This window comes from Aristolochia californica, unplaced genomic scaffold (genome assembly GCF_029961685.1).
Source record: "Aristolochia californica isolate CCGP_79_NKW_82.1479 unplaced genomic scaffold, dmAriCali1.0.hap1 SCAF_3, whole genome shotgun sequence".
In the NCBI taxonomy this organism is placed as follows: Eukaryota; Viridiplantae; Streptophyta; class Magnoliopsida; order Piperales; family Aristolochiaceae; genus Aristolochia; species Aristolochia californica.
Genome location: NW_027181992.1, coordinates 44,820,477 through 44,840,340, shown reverse-complemented (window position 1 = coordinate 44,840,340; position 19,864 = coordinate 44,820,477). Strand labels below are relative to the sequence as shown.

The 19,864-nt window shown below is 37.5% G+C and overlaps 1 protein-coding gene across 2 annotated transcripts; it reads left to right on the top strand.

Annotated features, from left to right (window-relative positions):
• Nucleotides 1–12,417: 12,417 nt before the first annotated feature.
• On the top strand, nt 12,418–18,228 carry LOC137959849 (histone H1-II-like). Of its 2 annotated transcripts, XM_068807247.1 has the most exons (4): nt 12,418–12,513; nt 12,968–13,033; nt 17,308–17,488; nt 17,579–18,228. In XM_068807247.1, exons 3-4 carry the CDS (start codon nt 17,381–17,383, stop codon nt 18,050–18,052), a joined length of 582 nt encoding a protein of 193 aa, XP_068663348.1. In that variant the 5' UTR covers nt 12,418–12,513; nt 12,968–13,033; nt 17,308–17,380; the 3' UTR covers nt 18,053–18,228. The 2 variants fall into 2 exon arrangements, with proteins under 2 accessions (XP_068663348.1, XP_068663347.1); XM_068807246.1 differs by lacking the exons at nt 12,418–12,513; nt 12,968–13,033 and adding an exon at nt 17,105–17,215.
• The last annotated feature ends 1,636 nt before the right edge of the window (nt 18,229–19,864 follow it).

Here is a 19,864-nt window from a genome sequence, read left to right as displayed (position 1 = left end):
CGTTGGAGATTTTCCCCCTTTCATTAAATATATATCCTTTAGGTTTTCCTGTTACAAAATGGCCCATGGGCCCAAGACAATACCCCCTCATCCCATTAAGCCTAATCAAATAACCCTATATACATATCCCAAATTATACAACAATTATGAATATAAATTACATTGAATATACATTTTAACATATCGTAACATCAAGTTTTTAGTTTGAAAATGTGTAGATAAACGAGACTTGGTATCCTATATACTAGAAATATCACTCCCAGATAATATAATGTCATCTACAAAATCGAAAGCACTACAATTTCAAAGGACCTCTTCATCACAAACAAGGAGTAATCACAATGACTCCTCGAGAACCCCATAGATACCACAACCGTGTGTAAAATTTCAAATTGACCATGTGGACTTTGCTTCAACCCAAAACCACCTTTATAAGTTTGCATACTTTATTTGTCTCCCTCAGAGCAATATATCCTGGAGGTTTCTTCATATATGCATCTTCTTCTAGATCACCATATAAAAAGACATTTTTAATGTCCAATTGACATAGGGACGACCCTTGATTCATTGCAAGTGAGAGCAAAATATGAACATATGACAAACGAGCAACACGCAAAAAGGTTTCAATCACATCAAGAGTGTTGAAGAGAAGATATGAAAGGTTCTTATAAGACTCTCACAGTAAGAAGTCTCACATAACGAGAATTTATATGGTTGAGTTTTACAGGAGTCTCACATAATGAGGTCTCACAGAAGAGTTTCAGTTTCAATGTATTTTAGTTATGTTAGTTTTCTATTTATGTTGAGTTATTTAATTATGCTATGACTTATCTTTAAATATTATAGTTTGGGTATAATTGGGACAAGGGTAGTTTATTCGTAATTGGACTATATTACTTTCCTCTATTATAAATAGTGGCTCATGTACTTTGATTACATCAAGTCAATGAAGTTTTTCTCTTTTCCATAAATTCAACGTGGTATCAAAGCAAGTTCAATGAGTTGACTTGGTCAACCCACCCACAAAGTTAATGTGATTCTTTTCTGATCTATGATCTCTAGCAGTTTAGGTTCATATCTACTTTTCTTCTTGCTCTTTTCAGTCCCATTTTTTTTAAATTTTGGAAAGTTATTTCTCTCGATTCTCGCTGCTAACTTCTCTGGCTGGAATTGCTTCTCCGTTGGCAAGAAGAAACTATTTTGGCTAGCTTTTTGTTTTGTCATTGCGTTGCTGATCATCTGAAACTATCTCTACTGGATCGTTACTGCATCGTGGGGAAGAAGAAGACGTCGGTTCCTCTATTTACTGGCTGATTTGTGTTTTTTCGATATTTCTGATCCTATCTTTCTAGTATTACTATTGTCCGAGTTGACTATGGATCATATCTCTACGACTGTTGTCCATCAGGACACTCTGGTTTTCTTTATTTCCTAGTCGTAACCTCTATCGGATGGGAGTTGATTACTGTCGAGTTATCTGACTGGTTGATTACTTTGCTACACTACTTCAGCATCAACCCACTCAAGTTAATTACTGCCAAGTTGATTACTCTGTTGGACCTATTGGATAAGATCTTATTTCTATCGTTGCTTCTATTTTTTTGAATAAGATCTTACTCTGCAGTCTTTGCAAATCCAAAATTTTTTGCTATCTTCGAAAGTTATTCTCGTCGCTTGATCAACATTCCATTCCGATTCTTGATGTTGTAGATGTTGTTGATTTATCATCTTCTACGTTGTTGTTTTGACGTTTCTGGACAATGAATCAATCTAGCCGAAAGTACTCTACGACATCATCCTAATTGCAGGCTTCCGTAAACTTGCTCTGTTATTCAGTATCCAACCTGTTGTCTCTAATCCTTCGCTCGTTGCTGCCTCTCCAGGATACTATTGCTGGAAGAAATTTTCTCCTTCGCTCTCGCTGGTTCATTGCCGTCTATCCTCTTTGGTTCTGATTTTGCTCCGTTCGATGCTGCAGGGAAGAAGAAGATACACTGTTGAACAATTAATGTTTCACTAAGTTAGGAAATTGGGTTTAATCGAGCGTTGATTTTTATCAAGACCCGGTGCAGTCCAAGTTGAGCAAAAAACCAGAGACCCGAGCTTACTACTTCTGCACCAGTCTATCGAGTTAACTCGGGCCTACTCGGTTCGAGTCAACTCAGTGAGTCAACTCGGGTCCGAGTCAACCTGACTCGGCCCACTTATTTTTCTGCCTCGATTATACGTGTTCATGACCCGAGTTCTATACATATTTCTTCTGCGACTCAGTTATATTAGTCTACTATTTGACTCGATTCGATTTAGTTCTCTATCTCCGGTTGGATTATTATCTTGCATTATTACTCAGTTCCAACATACTATTTGGTGCAACGTCCTTATTTACTGATGGAATCGTTGTGAATTATTTTATGTGTTATTATTACTCTTAAGGACTTCTATTATTTACCAATTATCCGCTACTATACAATTGCACATGTGGTGCATGTTATTTGGGTATTAGCCCCATTTCCGCTACTACTATTGTGTCTCTTTGATTGAGACATTATTTTTGAAGAAGAACTCATCGGTTGCTTGCCGTGGGTTCATTATTTATTGACTGTTGTCGGCATTGGTTCGTCTGATACAAAATTTGAATTTCTTAGAAAAATAAAGCACATGGAGGCCTCAACATCTTATCTTCCTCTTTACCCATTGGTTATTTGGCTGTCTTTCTCCTACCATCCTTTGTTTGATTCTCACTTACCCTTATTAGCCAACTATTTTAAAGCATTGCTTTGGTTGGTAGCTTTTATTTATATGGGTGTTTTAAGTCCATTGAGACTTTTTATATGTACCCGTGGGTCTTTTATCATCATCTTGTGAATGACAGACATTACCCACTTTAGTGATTATTATTACTATATTTCTTCGAAATCCATTGAGTTTGATTTTGACTTATGTTTTATCACCTATTTCTACCCTTTGAGATTTTGTACATGGGGTTGTACTTATACTTGGTATACCGTGATAGATGAGCTTATTATTACATCTCTATGTTATTTGGTTAACGCTGGGATCAGTACCATTACCTCTTGGCTTGATGGGGAGAAGTAGAAGAAGAAGTACAAGAAAGAGGTATTTTCTTCCATATATTGTGGTAATTTTAATGTGACAAAAATATTCAAGAAAAGGGGAGCACAAAAGATGAAGTTTTTACATCTAAGAAGAAATTTTTGCAACAAAGAAAATTGAAGACCAAGATACATTTTCATTGCAAGCTGAAGTTATAAACTCTAGTTTGAGGGGAAATGTTGAAGAGAAGAAATGAAAGGCTCTTACAGGACTCTCACAGTAAGAAATCTCATATAGCCAAAACTTATATGGTGGAGTTTTATAGGAGTCTCATAGAATGAGGTCTCACAGAAGAGTCTCAGCTTAAGGTGTTTTAGTTATGTTAGTCTTCTATTTATGTTGAGTTATTTAATTATTCTAGGATTTATCTTTAAGTCTTCGAGTTTGGTGTAATTGGGACAAGGGTAATTTAATTATAATTGGACTCTACTACTTTTCTCTATTATAAATAGGGGTTCAAGTACTCTGATTACATCAAGTCAATGAAATTTTTCTCTTTTCCATAAATTCAAAAAATACCAATGGTTTGATATCACATAGTTGCCAAGTGTCCCGATCAATCAAAACATCCATTTTAACATTCATAACTTGCTTGCAATGAGGAGACGAGAAAGCATCATGCACTGAAGAAGGGATAATGTAGGTAGAAATGTACAGAGCAAAATTTTATAGGAGTCAGATAACGAACAAAAAGACACAAATTGAGATAATGGATACCATGTACCTTTACTTTTTTGGATACCTTTCCTGTGCGCAATAGAAAGATGTAGATCATTACCTCTAGAATCTTGAGACGAAGTAGAGTCATGATCCTGTGAGAGAGTCGATGGTGATACTTCTTTCCCGCGTTTATATATCTGTATTGGTTTCTCAACAATGACAACTTGTGATGGTACAATGGGCTCATCAACTGGTACATAGATAACTAGTGCCGGTTCAGGTGAGACAACATGATCAGAAGGAAAATAACAGTACATCCTCAAAGAAAGTAACACTAGTAGATACAAGTGTTTTTCAGTGGCCAAACAAAAATATTTGCACTCCTTTTGTGTGCGAGAGTACCCCAAAAATACATACTTAATTTCTTGAGGACACAACTTATCCCTGGAAGACCTAAATACACGAGCAAAACAGACAGATTCAAACACATGGGAGAAAAAACAAATAATACCACAAACGACAAAAGAACCTGCATAGGAATTTTTCCTTCTAACATAGACGAAGACATTTTATTAACAAGAAATAAGTTGTAAGAATAAGCATTACCATAATAAAACTTTGGGCACATGCATATGTATCATCATTGTCCTAGCTACCTCTAGTAAATGGCGATTACTACGTTTAACTATGCCATTTTGTTGAAGGGTAAAGACACACGATGTCTGATGAATAATTACCTAATCTTGACTAAAGACTTGGAATTTATTACTCATGAACTAGAGGTCATTATCAGTACGCTAGATATGAAATAAAATAGCAAACTGATTTTTTATTTCATTGAAGAAAAGTTTGAATACATCAAAAGCCTCAAATTTTTCTTAAGGAAGGTAAATCCAAGTACAACTACTAAAATCATCAATAAAGGAAATACAATATCTATGACCAAACTGACTAGTCACAGGACAAGGACCCCTTGTCTGAGTGTACACTCGCAAATAGAAGGTTGGTTTTATGAGACATGACTGGAAATGAACTTCTATGATACTTGCCCAGTTGACATGACTCGCATTGACAAGAAGAACACAAAGGAAAGTCTGGAAATAATTGAGCCAGTTTCACTGTAGATGGATGTTTTAATTGTAAGTGCCACGGTAGAGGAGGATCTGAAATATGTAACATCTGAATACTATTATGTTGATGGTCCTCCAAGTACTATAGCCAATCCCTCTCACAAGTGGAACCAATCGTCCTCCTCGTTGCAAGATCATGAAAAACACAATGAGTAGGATAAAATATGAGAGAACAACTCATTGACTTGGCTAGCCAACTAACCGATAACAAATTTAGAGGAAACTTGGGAACAAAAAACGCTGACCGAGTAGACAAAAAATAAGTTGCAGTAACATTGCCTACTCCTTCAATATGAGAAGTAGAATCTTCTATAAGATTAATATGTTTGACCCACAGAGACTCTTTAAATAGGAAAACAATGACAACATACCTCACATGTGTCTGGAGGCTCTTGAATCAAGAACCCTGGAAGGTGACAAGTGAACATGATAAGTTGTCATACCTAAGTCAACACTGGTTGAATTAGGAACTAGGATGGAAGCATGAGCTATAAATGCTGAGGTCGACGCAATAGATATTTGGGCCATGCACTGAGGAATCTACTGTTGTTGTTGTATCAATTACTGTATCTCATCTGGAGCACCTAGTGTAATCAACATAGAAGAATCTAAAGTCCCATTTTCACTATCAGGAGTTGTTTAATTAGCCTATGCAGGTTCCCAAACTTAACCCACTGTCTGTCAGAATAATGATCATTTCTGCCACAATGAACACATTTCTTTTCTAATGTACCATCACCACGTCCATTACCTTTGCTTGAACCCTCTCTAACTCGAGCTCTACCTCTACCTATAGAGGAATCTGTAGGGGCTGATGTAGTGTTGGAAACATTAAGAGCAGTGGTTTCCATTTTCTTACCTCCTTTACCTATTCTTGGTATAATAGTCTTCTCAACCCTTATAATCCGATTAAAAGTGGTAGAGAGAGTAGAGATTTCATATGAAGCTAACACTTCACCTTTAATAGCATCAAATACAACACCTAAACCATCCATTTTTTTTGCAGCAAACAACTAATTTTGTTGTTTTCTCAACTCATTATCATCCGTAGTAAACAAATAATATACATTGATCTCCTGCCATATGCTAAGGAATGCACTATAATATTCTGTAACAATTCAATTTCCTCTTTTCAACCCAAAAAAATTTGTATATAGCCCATAAACTCGAGAGTGATTTCTCTCCTTTGCATATAAAGATTCTAGAGACAACCACATAGTCTTTGTTGTCTCACAATTCATGGCATGATTTCTAAGAGTAAAATCAATGCTATTGATAATCTAGGTCATAACTTGATTGTCTTTTGCCTCCCAATCATCATCTGGAAGCACTAGGGAATTGTCTCAAATAAACTTCAACTTCTTTCCACCCTTAGGAACATTTTTGATAGACTTAGCCCAATGAAAATAATTAGGCTCAATCAATTTTTTTTTTCAAAGTAATCATGATGGTATCATTTCCATCAAACCTAGAATTTTCTCTGGTCGGGGTATAAACTTCTCCTATCTCAGCCAAAATACGGATATATGATCACAAAATAACCAATTTAAGCTTCCAGACAATTTTCAGATTTATCACATGGTGGGCCCCACTAACAAAATTATGGGTAGGGCACGAAAATAGGATATGTGTACTTCAACATTCCAATAACTAACAATTCACAACTATTTTAACCAATATCATGCAAAAACAGTTGCAATTAGGGTTGATGTCATCAATTGAGTGATGATGATGGCATCCAACACTGGGTTGGATGATATAGATCTCGAAAAACCCAATTAGGACAATGAATGTGTTGAAAATCCTTCAGTGATTCATAAATATCATTAACCATAAGGTTATGGCAGAGAAAAGAAAAAATAACTTAACTTTGATGAACCAACATAAATAACTTAGTTTTTCTCTGACCACCTGGTCGTCCTCTTAAAAATTGCAATACTTTGTAGTAGAATACTCCCAACAAGGATTTACTACTCTGATACCATGTAAAAATCTAGATATGGTGAAGGAAGATAAGAAAATTGAGAAAAAAACGAGAAAGAAGAAGAAGAACTATATGAAGAGCTTGAAAGGCTTGGTTGGGAACTCTGCACAAATTCCTAGACTTCTTAAATTAGTGTTTTGAGTTACAATTATAAAAATACCTTTATACACTTGATACACCTTAATCTCCTTATATCTATCTAACTACTCATCCTATGTACATGAAAATTTAACCACTGATATAATTTAACATGTAAAATAAGATTACATAAAGAAACTTAACCATTGAAGTCGTAACATGACCAAAATACTCTTAGATTTATTTTATAATATCACTCTTCTTCATTAATATGAATTTTAGACTTGGAGGTTGGCAGTCGGTCTTCAGCTTGTCGTTCAAACGCTACCCTACTACACCCTGACCTGAAGGGCTTCTTCACACTGTAACTCAAATCTTTTGTAGGGATGCACATGTACATGTGTATGTACTAATCAGTAACAAGTGAGTTCTATATTGCAAACCTTGGTTTTCCAATTTGGATTTGGGAATACATTTACATCCCAGTTTTATGAGTTAGTTCAGGTAAATCAAATCGAAAATCGCAAGTTCGGTGGGCCCAAGTGGAAGGAGAGTCACTCATTTTAGAAGGCTCTTAGTTTGATAAACCATGTCGCAAATTGAGGCTCAAATACTGAAAACTATCAAGTTTCGAACTCAATTGTAGGAAACATCTTGTAGCCTGGAACAACCAAGGTAAGGTATATCAGACTTCTTCTGGCTTGAACAATGGGTTCTTGAACTTTCTTTATCTAATCTTTTCGATTGCAAAAACACATCTTATGGCACAAGTTCCATTAGCCACTTAGATTTTTCTCTTGAAACATTCTAAGAGAGAGACATGAGAAGTGGAGGATAACCCATTGCCTAGATCAAAAAAGAACTTGCAGGACTCGTTCTCATTAAGAAACCTTACTTAGCAAACACATCGTATGAGGAGGTATCACCCCTTGGGGGCTTCTTCCTCAATAAAACAAGTTTCTAAACTGCGTTCTTAGTTTCAAGAAGGACCTCTATAGATCCGATGGTTGTTCGGATCTAAACAGAAATTAGTAAAAGAAATTGAATTAGATATCTAATATTAAAGACTGCACTTTACAGTCAAGTTTGTAACTTTTTCATAGGAGCTTGTGAAGGTGATGTCCGACAAGACTAGTTCAAATGGAGATCTGTAGTGTTCGTTACTCGTCAAAGCAACCATTATCCTTCCATGGAAACTATTTGCTAAAAGAAACAAACCAGTAGCAGGTTCTTTAGCGTCAAGACTTGAACATCTTCGAAGTTTTCTAGAAAATTGAGTGGCTGCTTCATTTGCCTTTGTTCCCATCTTTGAGGAGAAGACCCGGTCAGTGAAGGAGCACCTTTGTTCTCGTCTTTGAGAAGAAGACCCGATCAGTGAAGGAGCATTCCAAAAGGTGCTTACGAAGCTTTACCTGTCAGAGGAGGAACAACCAACGAGAGGCCCCCTTCACACAGAGAAGACAAAAAACAACAATGGCAAGCAAATAATTGTTGAACAAATTCCTTAATAGTGAAATCCCAAAACGATCTCACATCTTGGAACCTTTCTAGGAAAGCATGGAATCTAATCCAAGATGGGGAAAAGAGTTCTTCACCTCCAAAAACGATATCGTGTTAGACGGCAACCTTGTTAAAGAGTCTCCATGTGTTGCATGGGGCAGCTAATATTTGACTGGAACACTGTGAGTGAGTCATGGTGCACATGATTGGTTCATTCGCTTGGACCCATTCATGTAAAGATTCGTGGGTCCCACTTTTAGGGGTTCTCCTAAGGCTTGCAAGTTTTGAGATGGTGCCTGTGATCAAATCTCCAAATTGAGGAGGTAACCGTAATTTATAACAATTTTCGTAACTTTGTGACGGGTGGGGGAGTGCCAATCAATCCGACAAAATGTGTAGCTATTAGGCTTTGTTCTAACCGAATGGGTCCCTTAATTAAGGCACCTAGCGAAGTGGGGGCACGCTGGTCAAGCCTGCGGCTCAGAGCCACCTTGTATGATGGGGACCAGTTTGAACCGTTACGGAAATGAGACAAGCCGTCCAAGTCAACAAATTGATCGTTTGTGCATCAAGTTTTAAATGCTGATGTTAATGTTTACAAACATCCCGGCAATGTTCGATCTTTCTCAGGATCACAAATAGAATTACGAGAGGCAACGTTCTAATGCGAATGCTTTTAGACTTGGTGATAGAGAGAACATCATAACGGATAACACTTATCTTGTATGATAGATATATAATCTTAGTGATAACGTTTATATTATAAAATCTTATCTCTTTGTAACATATAAATACCTATATTGATGAATATAAACATGGTGAAATATTTCTTCTGATTCTTCAATATGGTATCAGAGCAGAGGTAGACGATCCTCTCTATCGTCAAAAACAAAAATCTGGTTTAATCATTTCAAACAAAAATCCCATGTGTTTGATACATTTGTCCGGTTCAAATCTCATGTCGAAAACTTCTTTGGTAAATGAATTAAAACACTTTTTTTTTATAATGGAGGGGAATAGAAAGTAATGTCCTCTTTTCTGGCTACCAATGACATTTCTCATCCAACGTCACTACCACATACACCTGAATACAATGGGTATTTCAAACGACAACATCGTCATATTGTCGAAACAAATTTGTCTCGTCTCTTTCATGCATTCATACCTCTATCTTTCTGGTCATATACTTTCTCCATTGTTGTCTATCTCATCAACCATCTACCTACTCCCACGTTTAATCTTCTTTCACCGTATGCCAGACTGTGGTTTGCTCCTCGACTGAGGCGGAATATCGCTCCGTTGCAACCGTTGTAGCTGAAATCCGTTGGATCTGCTATTTTCTTACTAAACTTGATGTTTTTCTTCCACAACAATCAGTGTTTTATTGTAATAATATCGGTGTTATAAATTTGTGCTCCAATCCAGTATTTCACTTTCGTATAAAATATGTTGCTTTGGGAACAAGTTCAAAGTCGCGTTCTTCAAGTTACCCATATCTCCTCTACTAATCAATTGGCTTATGCTCTCACCAAACTGTTTCTGCAAACATGCTTCATCCTCTTGAAGACCAAGATTGAACTTTCCTCTCATAGTTCCATCTTGCGGGAGTTTGATAGAGATAACATGATAACGGATAAATATGTAATCTTAATAATAACGCTTACCATGTAAAATCTTATTTCTTTGTAACCTAGAAATACCTGTATTGATGAATATTTCTTTTGATTCTTCGATACTTGGCAGACTTCTACTACTTTGTTTGGGAGACGGATCAAGACAAATTGGTGGGGCATCCCGGCAATGTTAATTGTTCTCGAGTGTGGCAAACAATGGGGCATGTCCTGGGAGGAGCCTGAACCCACGGGAAACTCGGACGTGTCTAAACCATTCAATAAAGGTATGAATGAGTGAGTGACTCTCAACTGATTCACGAGGGAGAAGAAGCTACAGATTATATAAAGATTGAAGGGATTCTCATTGGGAATTTTCTCGAGTTAAAATTTCTGCGTAATCTTGAAAATTTCCTGACGACCCATTCTTCGGGACGAAGACACACGTTTGCTGGATGTCAAATGCACGCCATGGTGCATTTATGATCATGGCATCTGCTTTTGAGTGGGGCCAGATGATGGGAACCAATCACTTGTGAGAAGACAACCGAGGGCAGAAAGTACTTTCCACCTAATAAACAGCTGGGTACTTTTAATCCTTCTCTTTTTCACTCTCAAGTGGCGAGGCCGAGGACTACTTTGGATCGGAGTTGCGAGTACGGCTAGTAATTACTATGTGAATGACGTGTTTCTGCTTGAATCCAACTCTTGCTTGGCCTTTGCCCATCGCCATGGATGCTTTTCAAGAACAGAGGAAGCTTTTTCCAGTCTGTTCGCCATGTGACCGATCAAAATCAGTCAATCTCCTTTTTTTCTTTCCCCCTCCTTCCACTGCTTTCTTTTCTGAATTTCTCCTTTTGAGGCTATTATATTCGAGAAATTCGCGTTTCTTTGGCACAACGCGACCACGATAGGAATCGGATAGCACTTCCCGGGTCGCTGCCTTCCCAACAGTAAACATCATAGACTTATAATCTAGAAAGAGGGAAGAGAGAAAGATGGCTTTTTCAATCAATTTTGTAGAAAATGAACGACAGAAAGAAGTTAATATTGCTATTTCCCACCATTTATTTGGATAAAATCACTACAAGTTATCAGAAAATTACAGATCAGTCTACAACAGACAGATGATACTGAGAATTTGCCGGCACTCAGCCGACCTTCTCACCTTTTGGAACGTAATTCTATCTTCGAGATGGGTATTTGAGGAAAGCCCTCTATCAATTTCTTCACCGGCTAATTAGAAAAAGGAGAGAAAGAGCAACAAGAATAACGAAAAACAAGAAGCAAGTGGCTTGAACTGAGAGGAACCAGATGCGTGAGCCGCTGGGGGAGGATTATAGAAATAGAAAGGGAAGTAAGGCACAATGGGGTTGGGCGGAGGCGGCCAAGGGTACTGACCTCCGCCGCCGCCACCTCCTCCACTGCTCCCACCACTCCCACTACCTCCTCCTCCGCAGTTACCTGACGAACAACCTCCTCCACCAGAGGGAGGAGGAGGCGAATAGTAGACAATTGGAGGCGGCGGAGAAGCCTTGTCAATTGGAGGCGGCGGAGAAGCATACGCAATTGGAGGCGGCGGACATTCTACTTCAGCCGGAGGCGGCGGAGATGGAGGTGGCGGCGACGGCGTCGGTGGTGGAAGAGAGGGCGCTGGTTGGCAAGGATTATCGCAAACCGAGCACATTTGACAAAATATCTGGTCTTTAATTTTCACCGGCGACGACGTCACTGACAGTACTAGCGAGAGAAAGAGGAACAGAGAAAGAAGCCCCATTGTTGCAGAAGCAGACAATGAAGCGCCGCTCGTCTTTGAGAATTTGAGAGAGAAACAGAAATGCGACGCTGAGTGAAGCATTATATTTCTAGGTTCACAGAGGCGCTATTGCACGACAGAGTGGAAATGCAAGTAGGTTTTCCACTTCTGGCTTTATAATCATTTCGTTTGTGAGAAGTACGTAAGACGCAACAGAAACATGAAAAAGTGCTAAAAACTGCCGAGCCCCAGTCTATTCTAGGTCCAGATTCACTCTAATGTGACTCTCAGTTTAGTAGTTCTTATTTTAGTCTCTACCAGTTTTCAAGTTCACAAATTACACTGGGGATTCGGGAGCGAGAGACAAACGAATGAACCATTATCAACGTTTAGGACACGTGGTAGGTGGTGGTTGGTATACTTCTGTGACGTGGCAGAGTAAACCATTGTCGACGTCCAGAAGCCGCAATAGGCACGTTGGGCTTTATTCCGGTGATTATGATTGATCCGTTCGAGGCAGGATGGCACGTGTGAAAAAGGTTTAAGAGCTCGCTTTTGACTTTTTTTACGTGTCGTTCGTGTGGCGTGCGTGTCGGTGACTTTGTCGGGGATCGGCGCTCCCGATCCCCTTTCTCGCCCCCTTCAGTTCAGTCGTATGAATTCACATAACAGAAAATTAAGGTAATTGATCTGGACTCTGGAGGAAGCTTCATCGGTAGTTTTGATGTTCTTGAGCTTCGTTCCCCGTTTTTATTCTTTTTCAGTTCGTTAATGAAGAGCTCCGGCATTGACGGATGTCGGTGGTTTGTCGTCACTTTCGGTCACTTTAATCGTCGCTAGGAAGCGCATACTGCTTTTCTTTTTCCAGAATAGACAATCGTCGTCCCTAAGGTTCAACGAAGCAGAATTTTAAATATCTGCTCGGAGAAAATAAAATTTACTACAATTCACTATGATTCCATATGCCAGATCTCAGATGATCAAATCGTATTTCTTCTTTTGCTCACCTGTTGATTTTATACTACTAATTCATGAATCAAACTCCACTTTGTTTTGATTCGGATGCTTCGAAGAATACTCAACTTTCGATACTCCACCTTTCCAGCCTGTACTGACCTGAATTATAATAATGCAGGTTGTGCGAAAGAGGGATAAAGAGCTGTTCGATCTTCATAACACAAGCATCAGAAACTAGAGACAGGTTTTCCGTCTTTCAGCTGAAGTTTTCTATTTAATTTGCATAATCTGAAACATAGTTTCTTTAACTCGTCGAGTTGACTCATAACTCAATCATGTGATTTGTCATTCATCAAGTTGATTTGCGACATAATTGTGTTAGAGACTCCATTCTTCTTTATTAGCTGAATCCTTTTCTTATTAACTCGGATTTTATGTATACAAGTTTGAGTCCAAATCCAAGGAAAAAAACCCCGATACGTAAGAAAGGGGATCCAATGCAGAAGCCTTTTGTGAAGCTTTAGTATTCATGGATTTACTTGGAATTTGAGTCTTGGGCTTTACTCTTTTACCGTCCTTGTCAACGACAACCACGACAGGGGAAATGATAGAGGATTTGAGTAAGAGAGAGAGAAGAGAAGGGGCATAGGGCACAAGGTGTTTGGTTGGGGAGTGACAGTGCGGTGAAACGAAGGAGATCATTTTGTGCTTTGCCACTTGGCTTTCATCTGCTTTTGGTAATTTGGCATTGGGGGTTTGGTACCACAACGTTTGATACGTAGAAAACGGACAGAAGTTATTCGGCTGGCGAGAGGATGGGCAAGCAGAGAATCTTGAAGGAATTATGAATGCATCTATGACGTGGTGAAGATCAAGTACAGCCATACAATTAGCCCTATCTTCTCCTCTACACATCAACTTCTTCTTCTTATCAGGATAGGTGATTCTGCATTCAATCTTCATTGGGCACGTGGCACAGCTGTAGTAGCTTGCTGGGGTGGTCCAATGTAAAAAGAAAATTGATATAGTTGGTGCCAGAACTGTGAATAAAAAAAATCTAAAAGCCATGAAGATGATGAAAACGAATTTATATGTGTCAGACTTGATAGATGCCAATTTGAAAGGGAAAGAGGGATTTGGATTATTAGTTTTCTAATGAGCCGCCTGAATTTCAAAGAAAGCGATGCTTGACGAAAGGAGCTGATACTAATGTCTAACCTTAAACACATCGCAGCAAAATCTCTGAAGTAGCTAATTATATGTCATTCGACTCTTCGAGATTCTACTGAACCAACTTTATGTCTCTCTCTTTCCTGTCAAGACTGGCGTTAGACAGTCTCTTGGTTGCTTTATAGCCCATTCTAGTTTTCCCATGTCGCTGTGGTGCCGGTGTTCAGCGACATGGGAAACTAAAACATTGATAGTTAAATCATCGATCAACATGGTCGGTGTTGCTTCATTGGTAATGAATAATTATGGCTTTTGATGCTATAATGGCTATAATGGCTGGTGTCATCTTAAAGTTTACGTTTCTGCTCTTGCAGTTCTGTCTCTATTTCTTTTTGTATATTTACTTTCTCTGAAGCGGTTTTAGACCTGGATAAGTAACTCAAGAGTTTGGGATGCTATTTGATCTCACTTGATCCAAGAGAAGTGTCTTTGGGATGCTATTTGATCTTACTTGAGCCAAGAGAAGTGTCTGTAATTAGTGCTTCTCTAATTTGCTTACTGTTAGTATTATATTGAAGACACTAGTCCTAAGGACCATTCGATTCTAATCCCGGTCCCAAATGTGCTACTATGGTTGTGTTTGGAACATAGAAAGTGGAGAGAAAAGAAAAAGAAAGAGAAATAAAGAAAAAATAAAAGAGGTTTATTTTCTCATATTTGGATGCCCATGAAAAATGAGAGAGAAAATGGAAGAGAAATATAGTTTCTCTTGTTTGGATACACATGGAGAAAAAATTAGTAATATCTTAAAATTTTAATGATAAAAATTTTCTCTCTAAAGTTCATCATTTTGTGAGAACAATATATTAACTAAGATTTTCTTTTCTCTCAATAATCCTCTGCTATTAAACAATAGAAAATAATTTCCTCTCTCCTTTTCTTTTCTTTTCTATGGGTTCCAAATAGGCCCTAAGTTTGTAACAAACCAAATCATACAACCTTGGAATGTTGGCATCACTCAGCTATCCCTCTCTATTAGAAAAACAACCCACTATCCTAGAGGGTCTACCTCCTGCAGAATCTCTTGATCAACAATGGTACCCCTACTCAAGTGACCATTCATCTTACCTCCCACTCAAAAGGTAACATTTCATCTTACATGTCCTCATCAGGTACTAGACATGCGAAAGTTGGCAATGGTGTGTTGCTGCCTATTGTTGGCCATGGCATGGTAACCCTACACCACTCCTGTCTTACTCTTAGCTTGCTCATTTCTCTTTACATATTTGCAAAAGCTTAGTCTTTTTAAGGTTGTGTTTGGAACACAGAAAGTGGAAACAAAAGAAAAGGAAGAAAAGAGAAAGAGAAAAAGAAAAGAAAATCAGTTTTTTTTCTCCTATTTGGATGCCCATTGAAAATGAGAGAGAAAATGGAAGAGACATGTGGTTTCTCTTGTTTAGATACACATGGAAAATAAAAAAGAAAAGAAAATTAGTCATATTTTTAAATTTTGATGATTAAAGTTTTCTCTCAAGTTTTTTATTTTATTTTCTTTTCTCCTCAAATTCCATCATTTTGTGAGAAAAAAAATTATTTATTCCATGATTTTTACTAGAAATGCATATGAAATACTTGGGTTAAATTTATGAAAAATAGAAATACTTCATTGACTTGATGTTTTAGAGTATATGAATTCCTATTTATAATAGAGAAAAGTAGTAGTGTCCAATTACAATTAAACTACTTTTGTCCCAATTACACCCAAACTCTAACACTTAAAGATAAGTCCTAGCATAATTAAATAACTCAATATAAATAAAATACTAACATAACTAAAAACTAAAACTCTTCTGTGATACCACATTCTATAATAATTTTTGCTCTATAATACTTCTTATTGTAAGAGTCATGTAAGACTTTTCCATATTTGCTCTTCAACAACTTGGTTTTGCAAATTGTCACTTCAATTAAGTTTTGTTATTTTCAAAAGAAATATGAGAGTCAACCTATAGTCAACAAGTGATGTCAAGAAACATGAGGCATTAATGGTCCCTGAAAACATACTTTTACGAAAAAAAAGGTAGTAAGAGGGCCTTAATGAAACTATTTTTCCTTCCTCCAAACTACTTTCTCTACTTTCCCCTCTTCCTCCCAACCCTCTTTAGCTATCACCTCTTTCGTTCCCACTACCTTATCCCCTACCACCCCTTCCAACACTAGTCCACCCCCCTTGTGCTACTTCTCCCTCACTCTCTTTACCTCCACCCCTCGTCCATCCACCTCGTCAACTCCTATACCTCCGACCATCCTATGGTTATTGCTCTAAAAGTCAAACCAACATTATCTCCTTTTTATCTGTTTTCCAAACATTTTCTTTAAACAAGCTCTCACTCTTCCTCATATAGGAAGGCTGCAATTGGCATTGAAATCAAAGCCCTTCATTTGAATAACAAATGGGACTGTCCTTTGTTGCTTGTTTATGCATGTTATTGGAAGTGAATGAATTTTTGGAACTATACTAAAGTCGGATGGTTCCATTGATAAATACAAGACCAGGCTTGTCACCCCAAGGATTCACTCAAAAACTTTGACACAACTACACCTAGACCTTTAGTCCTATTGTCAAAGCCCCTATCATTTGTATTTTGCTCACCATGGTTATCTAAAAAAGTTAGTCTATCTTTCAATATGATGTAAATATTGCTTCTTAAATGGGTATTTATGCGAATTTTCTTATGACAACCACCTGGTGGTTATAAAAAACCTGTTTTTTTTGCATGTTTGTAAACTTGTAAACACACTCAATGGCCTTCAACAAGCTCCTAGATCCTGATTTGAATGTTTTACCTCATTTTAAGCAAATTCGATGCATCTCTCTTCGTTTTTTTAATCCACCCATCGTATTATGTATCTTCTACTGTATGTTCATGACATTTTACTTGCAAGTAGTAGTGCCACTTTGTGAAAACATTTTCATGCAGAACTACATAAAGAATTTGCTTTGAAAGACTTCAGAGTACTAGATTATTTCCTCGGTATTACAATACTATGTGATGCATCACCAAAATGTCTTTTTTTAATACCCTCCTCTGTCCCTCTTTTTATTGGTGACATGCTGCGGAAGGGAAATTGCCGCTCGTTAAAATTCAAAAAATGAGGCATTGACGGACTTTCTCTCGCGACCGATGAGAATAAAAAGAGGTCGACCGGACTTATGCAGCAGCAGGAGCCGTTCGATTAATCTAGTCGCTTCCTCGTAAAATCTTCATCTGTCTCGATCCGCTCCTCTTCGTTTTGACCAATCAGAACTCAGTAGCGTCTGAGTTCTTGATCTCTTATAAATTGCAGTTAACCCGGTTTAAAATTTTTGAGAATCGAGACGAAATCTATAACGCGACAGCTTCTTCGTTGAGGATAAAAAATGGCGAGAAACCCCCTTTCCACCGCCAAAGCCGTTCCAACAAAGAAAGTGGAGCAGAAGCAGAAGTCGGCAAAGCTTCCGTCGCCCCTCCACCCTCCATACTTGCAGGTTCTTGTCTTTTTCGCTGTTTCGTGGATTGCATCTTTTTTGGGTTTTTAACTTTTCTGATCGTTTGACGTTTCCTTCGTGTTGTAGCAGATGATTAAGGAAGCTATCTGTGCTCTGAAAGAACGGACTGGTTCGAGCCAACCGGCGATAGCCAAGTACATTGAGGAGAAGTATAGCACAAATCTTTCCCCCAATTTCAAGAAGATTTTGTCCGTCCAACTGAAGAAATTTGCCAAGTCGGAGAAACTTGTAAAGGTTAAAAATTCATTCAAGATCAGTGCGCCTGAGAAGACGAAGAAAGTCGTTTCCTCTACCAAGGAGGAGAAGCCAGCGAAGAAAGAGGAGAAAACAAAGGCGCCCAGAAAGGTTGCCGGAGAGAAGAAGCAGAATACTGTGACTGGCGCTGGAGTAAAAGACAAAATCAAAACAAAGAGGTTGAGTCAAGTGTCTACCCCGAAAGAACTGAAGAAGAAGAAGAAGTCTTTGACTCCAAAGAAGGCGACCAAATCTATCAAAAAATCGCCTAAGCCTAAACCGGTGACAAAGAGAGGGAAGAAGGCATGATGTTCTGTTAGAAATTTGCAAGATGGTGGTGGAGTCTATCTTTTATACTGTATTTTCTGGTTTTCTGACTGTAATTATGTTTCTTCCTTTTGCTGAAGCTATTATAAATGAAAATTTGTAAGATGGGCTTGGTTAAGACTTTTAAAAACTTCTCTTCTCTACTGTTACTCTTTGAACATCACATTGAGTAGGCAGAGTATCGGAGCTAATGATTCATTAACCTTTTTTAACCACAGATGGGTGTATAGAGTTTCGATTGGCTAAAAATTTCAGGTATGAAGTTGACTCGTATCAGGCTAAAACAGAATCTGAAGAGCACCAGGAAAGAAAGAGCACCAGGAAAGAAAGGCCACCATTATTGAGCAAAGATGACATAAGGGTTTATTAAGGGCATTGAATTGAGTATGAGCCCAAATTTATTGATGTTTGAGCTTGATTTAAATATTTTGAACTTTGAGTTTAAGTAAGTCTAGCTTTGAGTTTAAAATTGTAATCTGAGTTCTAATATATTGTTGGAAGATTGGTTTAAGGTTAGAAGCCCATATGTTAAAAAAGTGGTAAAGTGGTTATTTATGGTTTATTCCATACGGATGACATAAAGATGTAAATATATTATTTTATTATCTTTTAATCTATTGAGTTGTAACTCTCAAAACTTTGTAATACTATAAATAAGAGCATTAGCTAAGAGGTAAGACATTCAAGCTTTATCCTCTCTTTGAGAAAACGTCCAGCCACCCTCTCTTCTCCCTTGACGTATTCTCTCATTCCCTTAATCCAAACTCTCCTCTCTAACGTCTTTCTCCTTCTCCTTTTTCTCTCTCTTTTCTCTTTCTTCTTCCATGTTAACTTAGAGTCATTCTCATGGGGTCTTAACTTCTACATAGTATCAGAGCTTGGAGGTTAGGATCTTTATTCAAGTAGTTATGTTATTCGTTCAAGAAGTTGTGTATAGGAGTTCAGCCATGAAGAGATAAGTAAAATCTGTTTTTTGTTTTTTTTCCTCTTTAAGGTTTCAATTTTTTTTCCCTCTTCTTGAATTTTTTATTTACGTCAAGGCAAGATAATCTTCATAAACATTGTGAAGATCTATCTTGTATGACTAAAAGGATATTATAGTGTTAATCATCTTGTAGCAAAATTACATGATTGATCAAAAGTTATTTTTTTTGTTTGTTATTTGGATTCATTTACCTTTATGTAACAAAAAACAAACATTGTTGATTTGGATTCCAGCATATGTTGCTGTCAATTCTATAATTTAACATTACTCATGGGAGTGTGTTATGTTATTGGATGACCGTTATATATTTGATGAAATTCCAACACTCACTTATCCCTATTATTTTTACGTTTGAACTTCAACAATTGAATCTTTTTTTTTTTTTTTTTTTTGTGTTAAAGCATTCCCATGAGTTGGAATTTATTTTGCCAAGAAATTGCTCTAGGTTTGCCAAGAAAGGCCTTATCTAAAGTTGTTCTCGATTTTGTGGTTGAGTTTGGATTAAGGATAAAAGTTGCATCTATTCTCTTCTCTTTATTTTCTTTTATAAGTATAAGAGAAGTTGAGTAGTAGCTGGTTCTTGTTATCACTTGACAAAAGCACTAATTTTTCCATGATTTGGTGCTTATTCTCGCGAAAATATTCTCTACTTATTTTTTGTGGCTAATTTGGTCTACGGGTGCTTCAAATTACATTGTGTAATTGTTATTTGAGCCCCTTTGACAATTGACTTTTCTAGTTGATTTGCGTTAATATGGAGAGTGGACATATGATTAATAAGAGTGACATACTCCGAATTACTACAATTC

Excerpts from the sequence above, each read along its gene's own strand:
- LOC137959849 (XM_068807247.1), top strand. The coding sequence starts at position 17,381 with ATGGCGAGAAACCCCCTTTCCACCGCCAAAGCCGTTCCAACAAAGAAA. Across the intron at positions 17,489-17,578 it reads TCCACCCTCCATACTTGCAG|ATGATTAAGGAAGCTATCTG; the intron begins GTTCTTGTCTTT and ends GTGTTGTAGCAG.